Source organism: Lynx canadensis, chromosome B4, assembly GCF_007474595.2.
Source record: "Lynx canadensis isolate LIC74 chromosome B4, mLynCan4.pri.v2, whole genome shotgun sequence".
Classification (NCBI taxonomy): domain Eukaryota; kingdom Metazoa; phylum Chordata; class Mammalia; order Carnivora; family Felidae; genus Lynx; species Lynx canadensis.
Window position 1 is genome coordinate 137,461,540 of NC_044309.1, and position 23,238 is coordinate 137,484,777.

General features: G+C 48.2%; 1 protein-coding gene across 2 annotated transcripts in view; it reads left to right on the top strand.

The window, feature by feature from the left end:
• Positions 1–23,238, top strand: part of ATXN10 (ataxin 10) — a 166,576-nt gene that overhangs the window by 118,411 nt on the left and 24,927 nt on the right. For both annotated transcript variants that reach the window (XM_030320922.1, XM_030320926.1), the window contains exon 10: positions 18,867–18,930. In XM_030320922.1, coding sequence (XP_030176782.1) covers positions 18,867–18,930 — 64 coding nt within the window. The remainder of the gene's footprint in view (positions 1–18,866; positions 18,931–23,238) is intronic.

A 23,238-nucleotide genomic window follows, 5' to 3' on the forward strand; every position in this document is an offset into this window, starting at 1 on the left:
ACCGGGGAAAAAAAATTGATGGAGACTCAGGGACATGTAGGGTCCTCAAAAATAGTCTGGGAGTCTTGTCATCAGAGTCCCAGGAGACGAGAAGAAAGCCGGCAAGGCTGAGAACGTGGTCTGAGAAACAATTACCGAATCTGACAAAAGGCGGAAGGATTCGGAAGGGCGGAGCCTGGGTCACGTCTCCTTCGATTAGCTTACGGGTAGCAGGTGACCCACCTGTCTGGAAATGTTTACGATCTCATTAACCCATACATCCTATTAAAACAAAAAGGATCTTGCTTTCAGTCTTTTATTCTTAATGACTGACCTTATCTCAGTCTAGGTTACATCAGCCCGCATTTTCTACAAGATCATGACAAGATAGTCTCTTTGTTCAAAGTTTGTTTTCCTAAACCGGCAATTACCTGGTAGAAAGGGGTGCTTCCGTCCACTTCGAGTCATGTGCATGAGTGTTCATAGCAGCCTTCACTCGTAAAGCCCCACACCGGAGACACCCCACATGTCCATCGCGGACAGGATGGGTAAAAATACAGCATGGCGTGTTCTTTGTGCAGGGGAATAAGACCGGCAGTGAGAAGGGACAAGCTCTGTGGTTTGTAGCCGTATGTTTAGCGGGAAAACCCACAGTGGAGAGTGCATATTGTGTGGCTCCATTCACCCAGAATTCCAGAACAGGCAGAAGAAATCTAAGATGATAGAGGGTTGAGTACTAGTTACTGTGTGGGGTTAGCAACTGGTAGGGGACACAGGGAGCCTCTGGGTGCCGGAGTGTTCTTTGTCTTGATCTGGGTGATAGTTGCACACGTGTGTACACGTACAAAAATCCCGTAAGCTGTGCACTTTGAGATTTGCACACTTTAGGAAATTAATTTTTAAAATAATTAATTTTATTAATTTATAGCTACGTGTTCCGAAACACAAATCTCTAGGCAAAGTCTTTCCGTTGCTTTCAGGAAAAAGTGAAACTCGTAGGCTTGGCCTTCAGGGTCTCCCCTGATCGGCTCCACCATGTTTCCTCCAGCCCTGGATGCCAATGCTGTGTTCTCCCGTCTCCAGGGCCTTTCTGTCTCCCTTATTCCCACCCCACCTTGACTTTGGGAAGAGCAGTAAATGTGTCTGATTCACCCATTGGTCCCCACCTTAGGGTCTGTCGCAAAGTAGCTTTTATCTTCGGTGTTTAGCAAATGAGTAAACAGTCGTAGGGTGAGGGTTAGGGAAGGGAGAGAAGTCAGAGAAGTCAGTCGCGCAGGGAGGGGACCGCAGATAGATGGCACTCTGACGTTCTCATCGGGCCGGTGGCGAGCTTCCCGAGGGCAGTTCTTTCCTGCTCAGGGGCTGCTGTGTTCGCCGCAGAGGCCCTTCCTGGTGTGCCGGGGCTGGGGCTGGCGACATACCGTCCCCGTCATTGTGGCCGCTCCCAGGGCCGTGGCCCTGTCGCGGTCCAGCCCTGCCTCGCCGGCCCTTCCCCTCCCCTTCTCCACCCCGAGCGGGCTCAGCTGTACACCGTGAGGGTTCCCAGCGCGTTTCTAGTATTTCGGGCCCCATCTCTACTCTGAAGATTAGAAACCCCCTCCTGCAGTGTGGGTGCTGCAGTCGAATGAAAGCTTGACGTTTTGAGTGTAACAGACCCGGGCTTTGCCGCTCACTCCACTCCATGACCCGGATCGAGTCGGTTAACCCTACACATCTCATTGTCTTCACCTGTCGGAGAGGAACGCTGATTCCTACGTCGCAGGGCTGTTAAGAGCCCCGGGCTCTTGTGTGTAGAGCATGTTCGGTGCCCGTTTCCTTCCTCTTCTCTGGGTCCCGTTCTCTTGCACCGATAAAGCCTTTCTCCCACGGGATGGCGTTTCTGAGATGTGTCGTCTCTGTTCATAGACTTCTTCCCCCCATTGTCACCCTGCACCCGAAAGGTGACCGTGGGGCTTCCACACGACACCCTTCAGAGGCCACGACAGGCTGTGGGCATGTCAGTCAGGATTTGTGGGAGGCAGGCAGGCAGGGAAGAGAAGGACAGGTTCCCCTGCTGGCTTCATTCCGGTGCCCGCAGGACAGAGGGCCCGTAACAGGCCCGGGTCGGGATCGAATTCCTCCCAGGGGCCAACGGGTGCCATGATGCCCTGTGCTGGATAGAGAGACGCGGGCTCTCAGCGGTCTGCCTGCCTTGCCTTTCTTCTCTTGACTTTTTATTCCTTTCCTTTTCCTTTTCCTTTTCCTTTTCCTTTTCCTTTTCCTTTTCCTTTTCCTTTTCCTTTTCCTTGGCTTCCTTTGCCTTTCTTCTTTCTTTCTTCTTCTTCTCTTCTGTTGTCTGTCTGTCTGTCTTTCTCTTTCCTCATTTAATGTTGTTCTCTTCTTACGTCTTCCTTCCTTCCTTCCTTTCATTTCCCTTTTCTTTCTTTCTTCCTTTCTCTTTCTCTCTCTCTCTCTTCCTTCCTTCCTTCTTCCTTCCTTCCTTCCTTTCTTTCTTTCTTTCTTTCTTTCTTTCTTTTCCCTTTTTTTTTTTCTTTTTAAAACACCATGGCCAAGTTCGATAAACCGTTTCCAAGGCTGGATTTCTTAGTAGCAAGGAGCTCATCCTGTTACAGCGAGCAGTTGAGATTCTGTCCGTGGGTTAAAAATTAAAGGCTGAATGTGCTCAGGACAGATTTCTGTTTGTTCAGGCACTGAAGTATGACACCGTAGACGATGCAGCATGGGTGGGAATCACATCCCGAGAAGCAGCGGCGGAATGCGTATTTTTAAAAAACTGGCTCTATGGGTTATTTTTGTGCTAAACGTAGCTGTGCGTGATAGCACAGATGTGCCACAACAACTCTCCTGAGCTGCTCTGTTTTCTCTGCCGCTGACACGCTTTACCGATCCCTTTCTGGTCTTACTGCTTTCTCAAGTCGTATCTTGTGGCGCTGTAAGGAGGCTGCTAAATGGAGTGGAGCTTTAAGTCACGGGCTCTCGAGTACACTGGAGATCAGTTCACGTCCTGATACGTGTTTTCTCCTGCTTCTGCTTAAAAACAGTGGCCTTTCATCTCGCTCTTCAGATATCTCACTGCACAACTTCTGACGTTTTGTTGGTGAAACCGTCTTCCAGAAATGACTGTGGTGGCAAAGGTCACCTTGCGCGTCTGCTCCTTTCCTTCTAATTCTGCTTGTTTCGAGTTCTTCGCAAAGAATGCAACAAAAATGCCATAAGCAGAAGAACAAATAAAAAAGATTATGTTACTCCCTGCCGTTTTATTGGGCACTTTCTGGAAACCAGGTGTTGTGCAAGGCCTTCCCTTTCCTCACCCCCTAGTTAAGTGACGCCCTCTGCTTCGCGGTAGGAGCGTTTCGCCCTTTTTTCCCTGTGAGACCAGGGTGACTCATCGGGGCCGCCGCGGCTCACGTGCCCCTCGGGACGTGGAAGCCTGACGAAGCGGAGGGCCCGGCGTCACGAACAGTGCTGTGCGCGAGGCGCGCCCCTTCCCCCAGGACCTCATCCTCTGAGACCAAACGCTGGAAGGCGTTTCGCCTTCCAGATCAGTTGAAAGTTCCTTTCTGACATCCGGCCCTACGGTGTGTGGTAGTTTAGTAATCGGTCAGGGTGGAAGCAGGGACATCTGTAGCTGCACACTGATTCCATACTGGGCCACCACGGTGTCATCCGTGTGTCACCTGTGCCCTCCTCACTTCAGAACAGTAACTGTTTTCTTCAGTCCTGCAAGGAGAATAGTAGTAAGCTCCTTTAAAACCAGCTCGTTTCATTCATCATTTCAACAAAGATTTTATCTGCTGGGTGAGGAATTCATGAGAAAATCGCACTAAATTCAGATGCAGATGGTTGCTAAAGAACAGTTAGTTGTTAGTCTTCCTGGAATCTGGTAGTTGGGCGTACAAGATATTTTTATTAATCATATTGTGCTTTGTACTTGGGAGTGCTTTTAAAAGTCGCAGTGTTACGTTGTTGAAAAGCTTCTTTGTCTGTCCGTGAGCTCTGGCAGAACGCGGCCGTGTTGCCCTGGTGAGTTGTACTGTGGAATTGGAGAGCCCGTCTTCTCTGTGGCTTACTTTCCACGGGCTCTTCTTTCCCAGCATGCCCAGCCTCGTGGGGTCTTGGCCAGGTTCGCCTGCGGGGCGCAGTCTCTGAACGAGCCTCCGTCACCCCTGCCTCCCCCGCCACCGCCGTCCGCCCTTTGCTGGTGTTCGCACCGAGGCTCTGTGGTGTCCCAGTCCCTGTGGGAAACGGGGCCGAGGCTCGTCTCATCGTTGGCTGTCCTCTTGCCCGCACGTTTGCCCCATTGCAAGACCTGTGGGTCCTTCCTGACTCGGGTTTCAGAACTCCGAGGGTAACCCTGCTGTGCGTTTTAATTGGTCCCCAAAACTTTACTGTTAAAGGCCTTTTACCTCCTGAAACTTTCAGTTGCCAAACTTTGGCAGGTGGAAAAATGGAAAAATGCTGAGCATTTTTTTTTTTCATTTTCAGTGAAGCTAGAAAATAAAAGTTTTCGTCTGTTTAACAAAAGCAACTTTAGAAAAAATAATGCATGGTCAGTAAGGATAAAGTGGGCAGTTGTTAGGGTGATATGAAGTGGTGGGACCCTGACGGGGAGCAGTTTATCGAAGAGACTTAAAGATGATTATGTTTTTTCATCCAGTAGTTTTTCCTTGGGGAATTTCTGCAAAGGAAATAATCAGCGACACAGTAAAAATGCTGATACATGGATGTTTGTCATATTGTTGGTAAAAATTTGGAAATTATGTAAGAATCCTGAGTAGGGGAGGATTAAATTTTGGTGGATTGCAGTGACAGAATAGCATATACCATTTTAAAAAATCACATCTTCAGAGAATTTTTATTATACGGGAAGATGTAGAATAGCATACATATATAAAGATGATTTTCATTTTTTAAGATGTGTGCGTGGGTTGATACATACGGGTCGAACACAGACTGGCGGTACACGAACACGTTCACGGATGGGATCTGTCCCCTCCTCAGGGCTTGGGCCTGGCCCCCGAGGGAAGGGAACAGATCCTTGATGGCAGCCTGGTTGGGGGTGAGATTGCAGGGTGGTGATCCTCGGCCGAAGTGGACTCTGACCTTTTCCGTTCTCCCCTGCTGCTGGGCCCCTTTGCCCTCAAGCATGGAGGGACGGGGGGGCTCAGGGATTGGTGAGCCCGCTGTTTATTTCTCTCCCACCTTCCAGCCTCTGCTAACAAGGCTGGCATTTCTGTACCTTGGGCGGGCAGTAGGCGGACTGAACGGAGACGAGCCACCTTGAGGTTGAACTCCCCATTGAGTTCTTTTCCGTTCCTCTCAAGGTCTGGGCCGGCACAGAGCGAGTTAGTTGGGATTAAAGTATTTTTTATTCAGTTTAGTGAGGTACGTACGTACATATGTGTTGTTCCTATATAATCTTTAAAAAATTTTTTTTTTTCAACGTTTATTTATTTTTGGGACAGAGAGAGACAGAGCATGAACGGGGGAGGGGCAGAGAGAGAGGGAGACACAGAATCAGAAACAGGCTCCAGGCTCCGAGCCATCAGCCCAGAGCCCGACGCGGGGCTCGAACTCACGGACCGCGAGATCGTGACCTGGCTGAAGTCGGACGCTTAACCGACTGCGCCACCCAGGCGCCCCTGTTCCTATATAATCTTAATAAGGGAAACAATTTGCAGCCCACATAACATTTAAAACATTTAAAAAGAAAAAAGAAATAAGCTTCTAAAAAGTCACCCTGAAAAATGATGAGTGGACAAATAATGTGATGATCACTGTGACTTTTATCTTATTTTTAATGTTTATTTATTTATTTAGAGAGAGCATGGGGGAGGGGCAGGGAGAGGGAGAGGGAGAGAATCCCAGGCAGGCTGCCAGCACAGAGGCCGATGCAGGGCTCTACTCCACAAACCGTGAGATCATGACTTGAGCCGAAATCAAGTGTTGGACAGTTAACCAACTGAACCACCCAGGTGCCCCATCACTGTGACTTTGAGAAGAAAATCTTGTCACTGTGGCTTTTCAGTTATTGATGACCTCCTTCCAGGAAGAAAATACTCATATTGCTTACAAATTACTCCAGGGAAAGTGCTTAACAGTTGCCTATAGTACCTAGTGTTGGATTACTGAAACCTTTGGATTAGACAGTATTTGGTGATGATACCAAAGTTACAGAGGAAGCACAAAGATTTCTCTCCTGAGACCCCCAAATGTTTGAATGCTTTAGGACTTGGTCCTGAGCCTTTCTCTAGGGAGACCCCTAGTCCCGGGCTTTAAAGCCCATCTGTGTGCAGATGACCCCAACGTGTATCTCTGGAGCCCAGACCTGTCCCCCAGGGTCCACGCTGGGGTACATGGCGGCCCACACTCTCCTTACAGGAAATACAGAAGGATAGAACCGCTGACGCCCACTTGGATGTCTCCGAGCGCCTCACTCCCGAAGTGCAGTCCGTTCACTTGCTCCACCCCAGAGCCCTTGTGTATCTCAGTAAATGATAACCAGCCCTCCAGAAACTTAGAATCTTGGAGTCCTCTTTTGTTCACTTGAGAAAGCAGTTCCCGTGGGATCTGCCTCCCGTCAGTGGTGTGGTGTGGGATTTTATCCCCAGTGCACCACGGCAGCCCTGCCTGGGTCCGCTTCCCACTCCCCTCCGCTTCCCACTCCCCTGTCCCAGTGCTTCCTGACGGACCTGCCCCGAGCACTGGCTCTCCCGCCCGTGTGTTTATATGGCAGCCAGGGGTCACGGTTTTGAAAATCCAGATTAGATTCACTCACCTGTAAAAATCTTCGATGGCTCATTTTACACTTAGGAAAGAAAAGACCTAAGTTATTTTCCTGCCCTTCGAGACTGTATTCCAGGGAGCCGAATCACCTAGGGGGCCTGTAAAATACGTACGTGCGTGTATGTTTTTATTCCTGGACCATCGTCCCCAAGATTCAGATTAGGTTGACCAAGTGGGACCCAGGCATTGCTTTTTAAAAGCTCCCCAGGTGACTCGGATTCACAGGGAGGATTGAGAGGCACAGTGGTTTTTCAAATTCAGCATGCAGCATAATCATCTAAAGATCCGTTCAACAGCTGTCTGTTGGGCCCTGACCCCGGGGTCTGACTCAGTAGGGCTGGGGGTGGCTCAGGATGTGCGTTTCGGAAGAACAAGTCCCCAGGTGATGCTTGTCCTGCTGCTCTAAGGACTCTGCTTTGAGAACCAGCCGCTACTCCGTAGGCTCTGGCTCCTGCCTTTACGGCCTCACCCCTGCCATTTTGCCGGTACTCCCCTGCACGCAGCCATGCTGATTTCCTTTCTGTCACTTGGATATGTTTGACTATTTCCACCCCTGGTTCCCTCAACCTCGGGTGATCTGGGTTCCCTCGAGATCGTTGAGTGCTTTTCCATGACTCAGGTCTTAGTTCAGACGTCACCATTTTATAGGAAAGCATTACCTGCCCTCCCCCCCCACCCCCCACCCCCTGTCTCACATAGAGCCTCCTCTGTCACTCTCTAGTGGGTCATCCTGTTTAGTTCCTTTATAGCAATTATTCTAATCCGTAGTGTGTTTTTATTTACTTAGTTCTTGCTTGTGCTCTCTGCTGTATGCGTCCCGCGCTCCCCCACCCCTGCGTGCTAAGTTTCACGGGCACAAGGACCTTGTTTACCTGTTTGCATGTGGATGTGTGCGTGGGGTCAGTCAAAAGAGCTGTCACATACACAGAGTTTTTCAGCAACTGGTTCCTGACATCTAATCGAAGGGCAGGGCAAGGGATACAGGAGTGAAAGAAGCGAGCTTCATGTAGTTGAAAACCCCGGCATCTAATGAAAAGAGTCAGACAGACCAGCACATTTGTATACCATGGACTTCGTACAACCAGACTCACTAGTCTGATGGTCGCTGCACTGGGAAGGAGCCAGTGGAGGGCATAGAGAAGCCACGGAAGGTCGTGCTAATACAGCTCTCTCCACAACATACAGAGAGCGGATGTCTGCCCCTCTCAGCATTGTTTCTGGGTTTTGTAGTTGTTCTGCTAAGGTATTGGGCCAAGGGTGGGTCCCTTCTGTGGGGAGAACCTCAGGTGTCAGGACCGTCTGCTCCCAGCTTCATTAGGAGGCCACTTTGCTTATACCGACCAGGCGCCTTTCCTTCTCCTGGACCGTTGGTGGAGAGTGGAGATTCTGCCCCCACAGGACCCTTAAGTGGGTCACCCCGATCCATGAATTAAATTAACTCCAAAGTCACTTTGACCCCAAGGCACAAAATTCGTTCCCTATTAAGAGACTAAATTCAGTGTAATAATAAAATGCCCACCAGAGGTACCTCTAAATTTGAATATTAATTCTATCTCATTATCAAATTCCCAGGGAGACATTAAAATCCGAAGATTACATTCCATTTTAAATTAAAGTCCAAGACCTTAGTCAGACTCTCTGCCTTTAAGAGTTGAAATTCAAAGAGACTGAGGTTTAAAATGTATCCTTTCCGGTTTCTTATTCTGCTGAATCCCACCCAGAGGGGCTCTTCATGCCTGCCCGGGGTCAGGACTCCACCTGCCGCAGGCCTGGTTGGGGCCTTACAGGTTCAAGAACCCCAGTACCAAATCTCTGACATGCCTCGCTTCTTATAATTAAAAAAAGGTACGAGGGCACAGGCTTATCACAGCACCGGTGTCCCCACACCAGAGTTAGAAAATACGTCCTTTCCCAGTCCTCTGATAGTTACCCCCGAGCAAAAGCGGGTCCCCAGACACCAGTGCTTAGTCTTTGCTGCCAGGTAGCAGGAAGTCTCTGGTTTGTGAGGGAAAGAGCGTTGACATAGAAGTTCTGAGTTTCTGCTTCTGCAGGACTTCAGTTAGTCTGTGACGGTTGGTGGCCTGTGACACTGAGGGGTGGTGTCCTCGCTCATTTCTTCGGTACTGCTCTCCCTCGTAAGAGCAATCCCAGTGAGCCGAGACCGTGTTTCTGTCCTGTCCTGGGTTTTGCGGGGCCCCGGTCTTCTGTTCCGGTAACAACTAACACATCTACCCCATCTCTGAGAGCAGTTGGGACTGGATGCATTTTCATTTCCCTTTAGATCTTTCCTGGCCTTCTAGATAATTATTTTCCATGTTCTATCTGGGGAATCTGTCCTCTAAGATTTCAACTTTTTCTCCTAAAAAAAAAAAAAAAAAACAAAACAAAGAAACACTCTTCCTTCATCTAAATCAGCCTGATTACCTTCTTCTCTTTTCGTTCTTCCTCTGCTTCCATTCTGACAGTGAGTCCGAAGCATTGTTCACGGCCACTCGGACTCCTTATTGATTTCCAGAGACTGAATGCTCCAAACAAAGACCTTTTTAAGTTGCAGTATTTCGTTGAGTTTGTTTTTCTACATCAGAATAAGAAGACCATCTTCTTGTGTTTTTTTCTGGTCTCGGAATCTACCTAACTTTTCTCTTAGGTATGATGGTTATTACAAGTTCCTGGCACATAGCCCTTTTCAAGTTAAAAAAGTTCTCCAGTTTTCTGAGAAGTAAGAAAAAAAAGTCATAAGCCAGTGCTAACCATTATCAGATGTTTTTTTCTGTGATATTGAGATAATTATTACTACATTAATGAGGATGCTTACTGTACATTTTCTGGTTGACATTAGGATCGTGAGGAACTTTTGTAGCATGTGTAATTTTGTTCATCTAATACTCTGTGGGACTTTTTTGTGTGGAGCAGGGAGGGGTCCCTGTTAAAAGTTAAATAGGCCTGTGATTTTCTTACACCGCTCTGTCTGATGCTGGTTTTGAACCAAGTCAGAGTAGGTTTAGGAAGCTTTCTCTCTTTGCCTGTTGTTTTGAAACAACTTACATACATAATAGATTATGTGGTCCTGAAAAATTCGGTGGCACCCACTTGGAGAGCCCTTGGGTCTTTGTTTTGTCAGTGAGTCTTGGTCATTTTTGTATCATTAAATCATTTAAATTTAAGTATTTAAATTGTTCTGTTCAGGATTTTGATTTATTCTGTCAGTGTTGACATTTTCTCCTTTCCTCAGAGATACTCATTCCATCTAGACTTCCAGTTGTTTTCATAAAGTCCATAATATTTTATTGTAATCTGTGTTTTCTGTACCTTTTTGTCTCTTTTCATTCTGTTCTGTTTCAATAGATGTCTCTCTCTTCTTCATCAGTCTTCTTGGAATTTTTTTCCTTCTGTTAATGTTTGCAAAGAACCCCCGTTGGTTGTGGTTCATCTTTCTGCTGTGCCGTTACTCTCTGACACACTGACCGTTGCCTGCCAATCAAGAAAAGCAAAGATACAAGGCTTCCTGATAGCAGGCTTCTCTGGAGCAGTGATGCAAAACAGGAATCAGTGCAATGACATCTTTAAAGTGCCAAAACTGTCAATCTGGAATTCTATATCCAGCTCAAATAGCCTTCAAAAATGAAAGTAAAATAAAGCCATTTCCCCAGACGCAAGCTAAGAATTTGCCGTCAGTAGAACTGTGCTATGAGACGGTATCGAGGGAAGTTGAATGAAGTGGAAGAAAATGGTGCTGGATGGAGACCTGACTCTATACAAAGAAATCAAAGCACCAGAAAAGGAAATATGTAGCTAAAACCAAAATACCTTATCATAATCGCAGTGTATTTGGGGGTTTTATGACGGACGTAGAAGTAAACGTACAGGAGCCCCAACGTCAAGTGGAGTGTCCGGTTGTGGGATTCTTACATCGTGTGTGAAACAGTAATATATTATTTGTATAACATTATTTATAGATAGACCACAGCAAGTTAAAGATGCCTACTCTAAACCCCAGAGCAACCACTTTAAAAAAAAAAAAAAAGAAACAAACAAAAAGAGAGAGGGTTCGTAAGTGGCAGAAAGCAGCTCCGTGGCTGACGAAAGCTGGCGGGCGAGCCGCAGAGATTGCAGACGCGCGGGAACTTTCTGGGCCGTGAGGTTCTGGCCCTGATGTGTCTGTGGTGGTGCAGGTGCGGCTGTGATCTGCTGTGTGTTTGTCACGGCTCAGCAGAGCTTGGTTTAGGAACAAGGAGAGCAGAGCTCCAGAGGGGAGAACGGGAAGGCCGTCATGCTCCATTTTAGGGGCTTCTCTCAGGATTTGCGGTGGGTCCCAGACGCCGGCTCAGTGGGTGCTCTCGCACTTGGCGCAGGTCAGGAATCATCAGCTCGGCTGCGTGTCGGAATCTCCGGAAGAGTGCGTCCGCGGCTCTGACGCCCAGGCTTCACTCTCCGAGATTGGGACGTGTTTATTTTCGGGTTGGGGCCACAGGATGAGTGCTGTTGGACACCTCCCAGGGGATGCTGATGTGGACCCAGGGTTGTGAACCACTGGCCTAGCCTTACGCTGAGAGTTGTAGAGAAAGCGAGCCTGTGGAACGCAGGCCCTGTGCTGCCCTGAAGCTTCTGGAGGAGCACCATGGGGAGCCATGAAGTGCCCAGCACGAAGCTGCACGAAACACCTAGACTCACCGTATCTACTTACTGGCTGGTCATGGAAGTGTAAGTCTTGATGTACTGGAGCTTTGCCACAGCTCAACCCGCGGTTGGCACCAGGAGCGCCGTGTCCAGCCCTTTTCAAGTGTGGGCCGTGCAGGAAACTTCCAGAGTCTCAGAGCAAGTGAAAACAGTATCACAAGCGTGTTGCCATTTCTCACATCCTGATTGCGTGCGGGGGGCCATGCCGAATGCTTCCTCGTGGATCTTCACCGTGACCCCGTGACATGGGCGTGACCCCCTTGTCACATAAAATCTAGACTTCCTGACGTTCAGGGAGCTCCTCAAGGTTCCACGGCTGACAGGATCCCTGAGCCGGGATTCTCATGTAGTTCTGTCTGTCTCCAGAGTGTCCCCCGTCCTTCCAGGTGGTTGGGATGACACCTGAGTCCTGCCCGTGGGTGGGTGGGTGCGTCCACATCTCTGACCGGACGGTCCGTTTCATCCAGCATTGCCTTTGGGCTCCAGGCCCTTTGAGTTGGTTGTCAGCACGTCTGAGGATGGCTTCATCCGGACGGGGACCTTGTGTGAGCATTGCCGCGCCCACGCTCGTCGTTGATCGGCTTTGGAACGAGGCCTCTGATGATCTCTTTATTTGTGTATGTGTTTGCTTTGAGGAGCTGTGTGGTGAACACATTTTTGCCACGTGTCAGGTCAGTCAGGCTCGCTTCACTGTATACTCAGGTAGGAGATAAGGTGCTGTGCTGGTACCGTGCCCTTGCTTTCTTCGGGTTCTTGGATTTTTGTATTTACCATTTGACGTGACAGCAGCCGGGTAGTTGAGGCTGTGTTCTCTGTCAATCCAGTAGGTTCCCCCAAGGGAGCATACAGAGTAGGGTTGGGCGTGTGCACTGCGCATAGAACGCTCTCCGAGCCGATTGGCCCAGGTGGGAGGAACAGTTAGCAAATCAATTAGTTGTCCTTCTGTTTACACTTTATTTCCAGGGGCTAAATGTTCGTTTGTTTAAGCCAGACTCGCTGTCTTGTTGAAATGTGTTACCTTGTGAAAGTGTTGACTGAGCTTGGCTCCTTCATATGAACTACAGCTTGTGACTCATTTGTTATGGGTATAGAATCAATTCCCAACATGTTAGGTAAGAAAACAAACAGCTTCCTTGTTTTATGAAGTGTGAACAGAAGAAAACTTGTTAATTTCCTAATTGTTCTCCCCTGCCCCAGACAGAGCTCCACGCTCGTAGCTGCGGCAGTAAACTTGAGCTTGGTCGTAGCACAGAGGTGTCGTCAGTCGCTGCTCCTGAAGTGAACGATGATGCATTTGTCACAGTGCCACTGTCGTCCCTGTCATTTATGTGCTACACGTTTCGTGTATCTCTATAAAAATTGATCTTGTATCATTTCATAATGGAGCGGTGTGAATGCGAAATACTCACCTAGGAAAGCATGCCCTCGATTCAGTCACGACTCCCCCGTAACTGTGATCTTCGAGGGCTCTGTAATTCACCCTTAATGCTGCTCACGTTTGCATTGTTGGCACGTGATTTCGTGTCCTTCACAGGAAATTTTGCCCATTTCGCATATCTGAGAATTCTACTTTATCCCCCCAAGCAAATGAGATTGTTTTTTTCGAATCAAATAATAGATCCTGAATAGTTTTTTATTCCTCACCAAAAAAAAAATTTTTTTATTCCTCACCAAAAAAAAAAATTTTTTTTTTTAAAATAAAGGTACTGTTTTGCCAATACAGAGTGGGGTCGTAAACCCAGCTGGGTGAAGTTATCCTGAAGCTTCTCCCTCAGCCCTTCAGGGGCTTCACTCCTCACTCCAAGCAACTGAACTTCCTGCTGGCAGTAGGACTAACTAACAGCTGCTGCCGCCAGTCCCGCTGCCCGTCACCGAGCGTTGGCTGAAGCCATCAATTCCGTTCTCACAGCTGCCCTTGGAAGTGAGCCCCGTCATTCCGTTTTATGGGCGAGAATGGCAAGTCTCCGAGGTTAAAGGACTTGTCCAAAGTCACACAGCTCAGCACTGCTGCAGAACCAGGCTTTGGGAACCACAGTCCTCACTCTTAATCCCAGGGCTGTGCTGCACATCGAGCTCCTGGAACGCTCCGTGTTCCTTCTGATCTCCTAGCTTTTGCACATGCTCTTGTCCCTGCACAGCCTTCTCCACAGCGCACCGCCCCCCCCCCCCTTTGTCCATTCAGTGCCAGTTTATTCGCCTCCCCGGCCACGTGTCACTTCTGCAAGGAGGCCTTCCCTGTGAGCCCTGTGTGATAGCGTCCGACACCAGGCTGACGTATGTTCCAGGAGGATTAGATCACGTCCTTGCAGAGGGCTGGTGAGGGTCAGCTGCTTCCTTGCTGTGCCCGTCGCCAGGCTCTTGCTCCTTTCTGGACCCCTCGTCTCCACCCCAGGGCAGAGGCATTGACGGTAGCTCTCCCTCCCCTTTGAAGACGTCACAGTCAGCACCCCGGTCCCGCTGGCGGGTGTGCCGTGGGCTGTGGGAGGAGACGTTCGGTGCAAGGGTTGCCTCGGGAAGCTTTGAATTCGGTCTCAGGTGGGGCCGCTACCAGCTTGGCCATAAAATTTCCTTCTGCGCTTCTCAAACCCGTGATCCCTTCCCGGTCCAGCCCTCTCTAGTGTCCTAACCTCCCAAACTCTCTGTGCCGAAGAACGGGTTATCTTTCCCCCAAGCCATCCTGGACCAATATGTTTATAAAATGTAATACAAATGAATTACTAGAAAAAAAAATCAAAAATTTAAAAAGACATAGATGCTTCAAACCTAGATTTTATCACAAGATTCAGGAGACACAGCATAACCCTGTTGAACTGTTAGCGCCCTTTCTGACTTTTCCCTCTCACTGTCTGTTTTCACTGACTGACGGTGGCCTCTAGACTTTGAATGGCACTCTTTAGTGAAGTGACCCTGGGGACGATATTTAACCCATGAGCCCCACTTCCTTTGTCAGGAAAATGGAGCCAGTACAGCTTACCCTGGCATTCTGCCGGAACGCGGAAATCGTGGATGTATTTGTCATTGCCTAGTGTGTGCCAGATGCCTATTAAATAGTAGGACATTTCTTACCCTGTTTCCGGCACCTAGAAAAAATTGCAGAAATTAGATTTATTCTCTTCCTGTCTGCCTTGGGGAAACCAAGGACAGCTGGTCACAGTGCTCTTCAGCAGGTCTGTGCATCACAGGCAGGTGGAGATCTTCCGTCTTTCACCGGGACACGTATTTACAGACGGTCCCCAACTTGACGGTGGCTCAGCTTACGGATCGCCAACCTTATAATGGTGTGGAAGTGAGAACGCGTTCAGTAGAAACTGTGCTTGGAGTTTTGAGTGTGGGTCTTTTGTTGGGCTAGCGATGCACGGTACGCCCCTCTCTCGCGACGCCAGGCAGCGGCCACGGCTCCCGGTCAGCCTCGCGATCACGAGGGTCAGCGGCAACGGTTACGCCGACACCCGTTGCGTACTCCTCAGCCTTTCAGTTTCTCCCTTCCTGTGCGGCAAGTTACATGAGAGATACTTCACACTTCATCACCAAATAGGCGTTGCGGTAGATGATTTTGTCCACCCGTAGGCTCTTGCAAGTGCTTGAACATGATTCGGGTCAGCGGGGCTAAGCAGTGGCGCTCGGTAGGCAGGGGGTGGTAGCGATGAACCGGTTCATCGCGACATAACCCCGTCGTAAGTCAGGGAGGATCTGTAGTTCATCCGATCCTGGGAGGGACGCTTCCCTTCACGTCTAGGCCTTTTCATGAACAGCTAGGAAAGAAATACTTTTTGGCAATTGAAAAATATGTCACGAAATCTTGCTAATATTTCTAATTTAAGTGTAAAATTATTTTCTGGATTTAATCCTTTTTTATGCTGAAAATCTTAGTTCCTTAATAACATGAATGACCCATTTGCTTTAAACTAAATATAGAGGCACGTGGCTGGCTCTGTTGGTTAAGCATCCGACTTCCGCTCAGGTCATGATTTCACAGTTCGTGAGTTCAAGCCCTATGTTGGGCTCTGTGCTGATGGCTCAGAGCCTGGAGGCTGCTTCAGATTCTGTGTCTCCCTCTCTGCCCCTCCCCCATCCGTTCATTTCTCTCTCTCTCTCTCTCTCTCTCTCTCTCTCTCAAAAATAAATACACATTAAAAAAATAAGTACATAACAATTCAGAATAACGATACCAATAGGAAGCAGAGACAGCTGAATGCTGTTCTAAGATTTCTGTGCAGTTCTCTCTGAGCTTCGGATACGTCTCGCTAGGGGTGTAAAGTCAAATACTGTTTTAATTTTGTGGTAATTTTTCTTTGTTTTACATGCCATCGGATTAATGTGTTTCTGTTTTCTGTTTTTGTAACTTTGTAAATTTAATTTTTCTGCTAAGATGTAATTGACGTAACGTACTGTGCTCGTAGGACGTAACATAATGACTCAGTATTTGTGTGTTGTGAAGTTATCAACACAATGAGTGTAGTTAACATCCGTTATAAATTTAATTGTAGAGAATTATATAAAATATACATAGGATTCCAAAGTCAAAATTGTATGACCGGGTGCATTCACAGACATCTGCCTCCCTTTCCTGCTGCTTCTGTCTCATTCTCTCCTCATGCCCTGTGGACAGCCATTATTAGTTTGTGTCTTTTGGGAACTATAAGAAAGTTTGTATATTTCTCCTCCTTTATTACACGGAAGGTTCACGTATAAGCCTGTCTGCGGCTTGCTTTTTTCACTTACCGCTGTATCCTGGTGATCCCCCCAGGTAGTGCATTGGGCCTTCTTCACTCATTTTCACAGCTACACGGAAGTGTTTTGCGTCCGTGCTATCGTTCGTTCAGCCGGCCCGTATCGGAGAACGCCTGAGTTGCTTCCAGGATCTTTGTTTTCATCAGTTGCACTGTATGCAGCATCCCTGATTGTCAGAGAAATGCGAATCAAAACCGCAGTGACACGTCACTTCACACCCACAGGATGGTTAAAATAAAAGACAGACACCGACAAGCACCAGTAAGAACGTGGAGCGGTTGGAACGCTCATCCGTTGCCGGTGGACTAGAAAACGGCAGAGCCCTCTGGAAAGCACCCCGGCAGTTCCTCTCTCGGGGTACGCAGCCAGGAGAACTGAACATAAATATCCCCTCGAAAACATGTACACAGATGCTCACAGCACGGTCACAATACCCAAAACTGTAATGACTCAGATGCCCATCTACAGATGAACAGATAAATAAAACATGGTCTCTCCAGACAGTGGAATGTTATTTAACCACAAAAAGGAACGCGGTGCTGCATGAACCTTGAAAGCATCATGCTAACTGAAAGAAAAGGCCACGCATCGAACGATTCCATTTGTACGCTATGTCCAGAATAGGCAAATCCGTAGACAGAAAGTAGATCAGAGATTGCTGAGGGCTGGACGGAGGAGACACGAGGAATGACTGATGGGTATGGAGTTTCTTCCCTGGGATAATAAAAATGTTCTAAAACTGGGTAGAGGTGATGGTTGTACAACTTTGTGAATAAAACTAAAACCCACTGGGTGGCTCCGTCGGTCGAGCGTCCACCTCTTGGTTTCGGCTCAGGTCCTGATCCCGGGGTCGTGGCATCAGACACCGTGTCGGGCTCCACACTCGTGCTTGAGATTCTCTCTCTCTCTCTCTCTCTCTCTCTCCCCCTACGCCACTCTCCCCTTCTCTCTCTGTCTAAAATTTGAAAAAAAAAGAAATCCACTGGACTCTATCCTTTAAAAGGTGCGCGTTATCGTGCGTGAATTGTATCTCCTAAAACTGTGCTGCAGTGAGTAACCTTGTGCAGGCAAAGCCTCCGTGGGACCGTGCAGTCGGAGGCGCTGCCCTAGGACTGGGAGGGCTGGATCAACGAGTAGGTGCTTCACCTGGCGCAGCCCGTCCACGGGCGTCGTGCCATCTAGCGCTCGCTCCAGCAGTGTGCGAGGACGCCTGTTTCCCCGTCGCCTGCGTGGGTTGTCAGACTCGCTCGCTTGCCGCTCTGACGGGCGACAGGTGGTGTCTCCGCGTGGTAACAGTTTGCAAGGTTGAACGTCTTCTGATATCTCCGTGGTCCAGCTGCATTTCTTTGTCTCTGTGCCGTTTCTGTCCATGCATTTGATCCATTCTTTTTCTGTTGGATTGCTCATCTTTTCTCAGTTTTTACAGGTTCTTTGTATATTAAAATATTAACCTTTTGCCTGTAATATTTTACAAATAACTTTCCTAGCTTTTATTTGCCTTTTTTTTTTTAACGTTTACTTATTTGAGAGAGACAGGGAGAGGGAGAGCGTGGGCAGGGGAGGAGCAGAGAGAGAGAATCCCAAGCAGGCTCCTCACAGTGTAGAGCCCAATACAGGACTTGAACCCACAAACCATGAGACCATGATGTGAGCCGAAATTAAGAATCGGGCGTTCGACTGACCAAGCCACCCAGGCGCTGCCCCTTAATTTGCTTTTTAAAAAACTGCAAGCAAATTTTAAAAACCTCTTTTCCCAGTTGCTTCTGGATTTTAAGTCATAGTTTGGAAAGCTTTTCCTACTCTTAGTGTAGAAAAACTGTCCACTTACTAGTACTGTTAAACTGTAATAAACTCAGATTCGTTTGGAGTTTACCCTGCTGAACATTGCTGGGGAGAGATCCATTTTATCCTTTTTTATGTGGCTATCCAGTTACCCCCGCATTTTTAAGGAAGGGTGAAAAGAAAAATAGTGTATCCCTTTCTGTTCATGTCTGCTTTTAAAGATTTCTGCGTCGGTGTACGTGTTTGAGATACCGGTTTCCCCTGCTCTCCAGAAGTTGCTTGTTCCCATGAAGCCCCATCAGCCGAAACGGCAGAAAGCAAAGAAACAATTACCCTCAATTAAATGGAAAATGTTTTGAGCGTTCTCCGTCCCCCAAAATACCCTACCAAATCCTACCAAATAACACATAAAACCTAAAGTAACACTGTGTCGTAAAAGCAGGAGTGATGTCATAGCTCCACAGTCTGTGTGAAGAGGACACAATGTCCGTACAGCGTAGTTCAGCTTTCACCAGGATCAGGAAGACCGCGAGCGCCCCGCCCCACAAGGCCAGAGGTGGTGGGGATAGGTGTTGGGCTGCGTGGTCGGAGGTCGGGGTGGTGGCGGGTGCAGGAGGCTGGGCTGTAGCAGAGACAGGAGGAGGGTCTTCCGTTAACTAACGTCTCATCGTCTGACTCCATTAGGGCAGGCAGGTCACTCACGTCTACACCTGCTGTGTCTGCCTGCCTCGATGTTGGAGGCCGAGTTTCGTCGTCCGCTGTGGCTGGGGTGGCAGGCTTAAATACAACAGTATGCTGTTACGTTACCGCAGTGAGTGAGGAGACCAGCAGGAGAGACAGACCGTCTACGATCTCTCACCCTGACCCAGGCCTTTTTCGGTGTATAAATGTGCCTTTTCCTTTCTCCGCAGGTGAATGAGCTGGATGGCATCCCCTTGATCCTGGACAGCTGCAGCATCGATGACAGCAACCCCTGTATCCTTGCACGTGAACCCGTGAGCATCCGTTCACAGTCAGGGCCCTCTGTGTGACTCCCTTTCCCGGTGTTCCCTGGCCCTGTGGCCGGCTGGCTTTCTTGTGTGCTTGTTCCTGAGAACTAAGCCACTTTCTCGGAGTCGGGACGCCGGACCAGCCCTCCTGCCGTCTGTGCAGCGCAGTGAGCTGGTGTTCAAGGTGAGTGGGACCTTCTAAAGCAGCCCTGTACTCACGGATGCTTCAAACTCTGGGGGGAAGACCACCCACCCAGGGTCCCTGTGTGCCTCCTGCCGCCGACGTCACCTTTCCAAGGTGTGTGTTCCTCGGAGTAGATGTGAAGAATCGTGCTTTTTTTTAACTTTTGCTCTAGGAGATTCTGAGTATCCAGTCCTTTGAGAGGAACCATTTTAGCAACGGTTTCGTGACAGAGAAGCTCGAGGGGCGCTCTGCGGCCCCAGGAATAGGGAGAAACACTTTAGTGGCACCTCCTACCTGTCTTTGATGTGTTCTGGCCTGTGACCCTCTGTTACCGAAGCGGGGGGAGGGGGGAGCCCGGTTCTTGCCCTTGGTTGACCACCCTGCTTGTAGGGTTCTTCGGGGAACCCCGTTACTTCATCCACTTCACCGAGGAGTGACGCTAGGAAGCCGCTCTGATACCGTGAGGAAACCACATCCGGAAACCAGGTTGAGCCTGGTGAGGTTTGAGCGGTATTTCCGTGTAAGTTCGAGACTTCCCTGGCGAGAGCCGGACTCCGTCCAGTCCCTCTCCCTGGCCGCTGCGTGCCCTTGCGCCCTGGGTGCCTGCTGGGGGCGGGGCTGGCGAGGAAGGACGTTGAGAGCGTAACCCTCTGAGGGACAGTGAGGAGCCCGGCCTGGGGCTCAGGGGATGGGGGTGGGGGGGCGTGGGAACAGCACCCCTCACTGTGGCTTCTGTCAAGAAGACAAAAGGAGTTGACAAAAATCGTGTATTGAAAGTAGGCGGAGGGAGGACTGCTCATCCCGGTGCTGACGACACTCATTTGTCTGATTAGCAGCAGAAGAAAATCTCCGATTTTAAAGAGCACAACAGTTTATAAGCTGAGTCAGGAAAAGACAGAAGCCTCGGAAGACTCGTCCTTGAGGCAAAACAAAGTTGGTTCGCTGCATCGCATTAGAATCAGCCACTACAGGCTCTGCCCCCCACAGTCTGGAAGTCTTTTAGCCCCAAAAAAGAAGGGAGGAAAGAGAGCTGGGGGGGGGGTCACAGGAAGGCAGTGAAAGGTCACTCAGGTGCAGGGACAGGTGGTGCGTTTCCTGAGGACAAAGAGGATGCATCACGAAACAAGACCTTCACCCATAGCGTCCTGCTCCCTAAACCGGCCTCCTGGTGAAGAAGACGTTCTGTCACTGGTCTCGGCTCTGACCGAGAGCAGGGGACGGCCCGGCCCTTGCGCACAGCGCATCGTGGCTCTGCGGACGGCCCGCCTGCGGTTCCCGGCTCGCAGGGTCTCTCTGGCAGCCTCCTGGGCGGCTCCTCCGTTCACTCACTCCTTCCTTCCAGAAACACTCACGGACTCCCCGCTGTGCGCTTACGCCCGCTACCTTATTTAATCCCGGCAGCGCCACGGAGCACACGCTGTCGTCGTCGCCACCCCCGTGTTGTGGATGAGGAGACACGGCAAGGGAGTCGCAGAGCCTCGTCCTGCGGGCCAGACCCAGAGCGCAAGCTTGGTGTGTGCCCGATCCCCAGCCATTTTGCTGTGCTTCCTCCTTAGGAGTCACAGGGCGGGGACAGAACTCCTGTAGGGAAACCACAGTAACCTGTTCATGTGGCGGAGAAATTATTCAGCATTCGAAATTGAAAAAAGTGTATGTGGATGATCTGTATAGATAACTGGTGTCTTTACAATGATAATTAATGAAGAATTGCAAGATCCCAGAATATTCTTTAAATTGTCAAGATAAGTTAAGATCCCACGTAGTTCAGTATGACGCATATTCATTCATTCTTTGGAGTTTTATTTCTCAAAGCCGGCCAGATTGCACAGGCCTATAAAATATGCATAAGATAGGAGATCCTACATAGTAAGATATCAGAGCAGAAGGGAAATTGATGGTTGAGTGGTCAGAAACGAAGAGGCATTAGAGCCTAGGGGATCAAGTTTTAGACGGGAGCCATACACTTGAACCAGCGCAAAAAGGACATGGTACGGATTATGGGATAAAACCACACCGGGGCCCTTCTGTGCTGCTCCTCTGCTCTGACTCAGAAGTAGGTGTTCCAGAGAATTCTCTGATTCCCCTGACTTCGCCTCCTTACCTCCCATTGACTCTTCCCCCCCCATTTTAGGCGTTTTCCTTTCTGCTATTTTCTGTTCATCAAAACAATACATCTTTTTTTTTTAGTGCCAAAAGGTACTGAGTGAGGCCTCTTACTCACTGTCCACACTTTAAACTCACTCTTCGCCCTTTGTTTTACTAGCTGCTTTGTACACCTAAGTAACCTGCTCTGTTGCTGTTTCTTGATGTGTACATTGGGTTCTGATGAGTCTGTTTATCACGACATGAAGATTTATTCTCTTATAAACCACCTTCACCCCTCCCTCTTCTCATGCCACTGTAGTTAAGACTACAGATCTCGTTTACTGTTGCCTGCATGCCTAACAAGGCTGAGCATCCTCTAACGTGTTTACTTGCCATTTGGATTTCGTGTGTGTGTGTGTGTGTGTGTGTGTGTGTGTGTGTGCGCGCGCACGCGCGCGCGCATGTGTGTCAGTGGACATAAAACACGCTTGAGCAAACCTTTTGACTATTTTTTCATTGGGTTTTTCCTTTATAATTTATTTGTAATAGATCTTTTTATGTTCTAAATAGAAGTCCTTAATCAACTACGTGGCTACTAATGTTTTCTTTCTCCCGTTGTGTGACTTATCTTGTCATTCTCTTTCTAGTTTATTTTAATTAGCAGGAGGCATTAACAGGTAATCAAATTTATCACTTTCCCTTTATGGTTAGTTCTTTGGTGTGTATCTTGTTAAAGAAATATTTTCCAACCCTGAGGTCAGGATGATAATCTGTGTTATCTTCTGAACACTTGATAGTTTTACCTTCTCTGTTTAGGTCTGTAATTCACTTAGAGTTGATTTTTGTGTATAGTGTGAGTTAGCGGTCTATTTCTGTATTTTTCCATATGGACACACAATTGTCCGAGCCCAAGTTCCTGAAAAGAACATGCGTTGTTAGCTGTAGTGCCCTCTTTATCACGAGTATCCAAATATGTGTGGGTCTGTATTTGGACTCTGTTTTCTTTTCCATTGATCTCTTTGTCGTCCTTACTCTTTTAAGTGTCGCTTTCTAACATGTCTTGATATTAGTTGAGTCAAATCTTTAACTGGTCTCTTCTTTTTAAAAAGCGTTATGGCTATTTTTGGTCACTTGTATTTTACATAAAAGTTTACATACAAGAACCAGCTTGTCAAATTCTACACGTGTGCGGGGTGCCTGGGTGGCGCAGTCGGTTAAGCGTCCGACTTCAGCTCAGGTCACGATCTCGCTGTCAGTGAGTTCGAGCCCCGCGTCGGGCTCTGGGCTGATGGCTCAGAGCCTGGAGCCTGTTTCCGATTCTGTGTCTCCCTCTCTCTCTGCCCCTCGCCCGTTCATGCTCTGTCTCTCTCAGTCCCAAAAATAAATAAACGTTGAAAAAAAAAAAAAAATTCTACACGTGTGCTTACGTGTCTGTGTACACCTGCATGTACATACACACATGAAATCAACCAAAAAAAAAAAAAAAAACCAAACCAATTTAACCAACAAAAATTTAAATCCGCACATTGAGTTCTTCATTGAAGTTGCATTGACTGAAGTCCATTTGGTGAGAATTGACATCTAAACAATACTGGACGGATCTTCCAGTCCATGAGCATGGCATATCTATCCATTTATTTAGGATTCTTAATTTTAAGCTTTTATCCTTTTCTGTGTATTTTTATAGCTCCATTGCATGGATTTGGGTGTATGTTATTTTTGTTACCATACATTCAAAGTGTTTCCCAAGTTCTGTCATGGTTTCTTTTTTGACCCCTGGATTATTTAGAAATGCATTTCTTAATTTCCAAACAAATTGAAAATTTCTAGTTCTCTTTTGGAGCTTGATTTCTAGCATAAATGTGTTGTGATCAAAGAGCACATACTTTTCTGTCCTGTGAAATTTATCGAGACTGCCTCAATGACCCAGTATATGGTACTTTTTTGCAGCTGTTCTATGTGTGCTTGAAAAGAACATTTATTCTCCAGTAGTGGGAAGCAGCGTTTTATCCATGTGTATTAGGT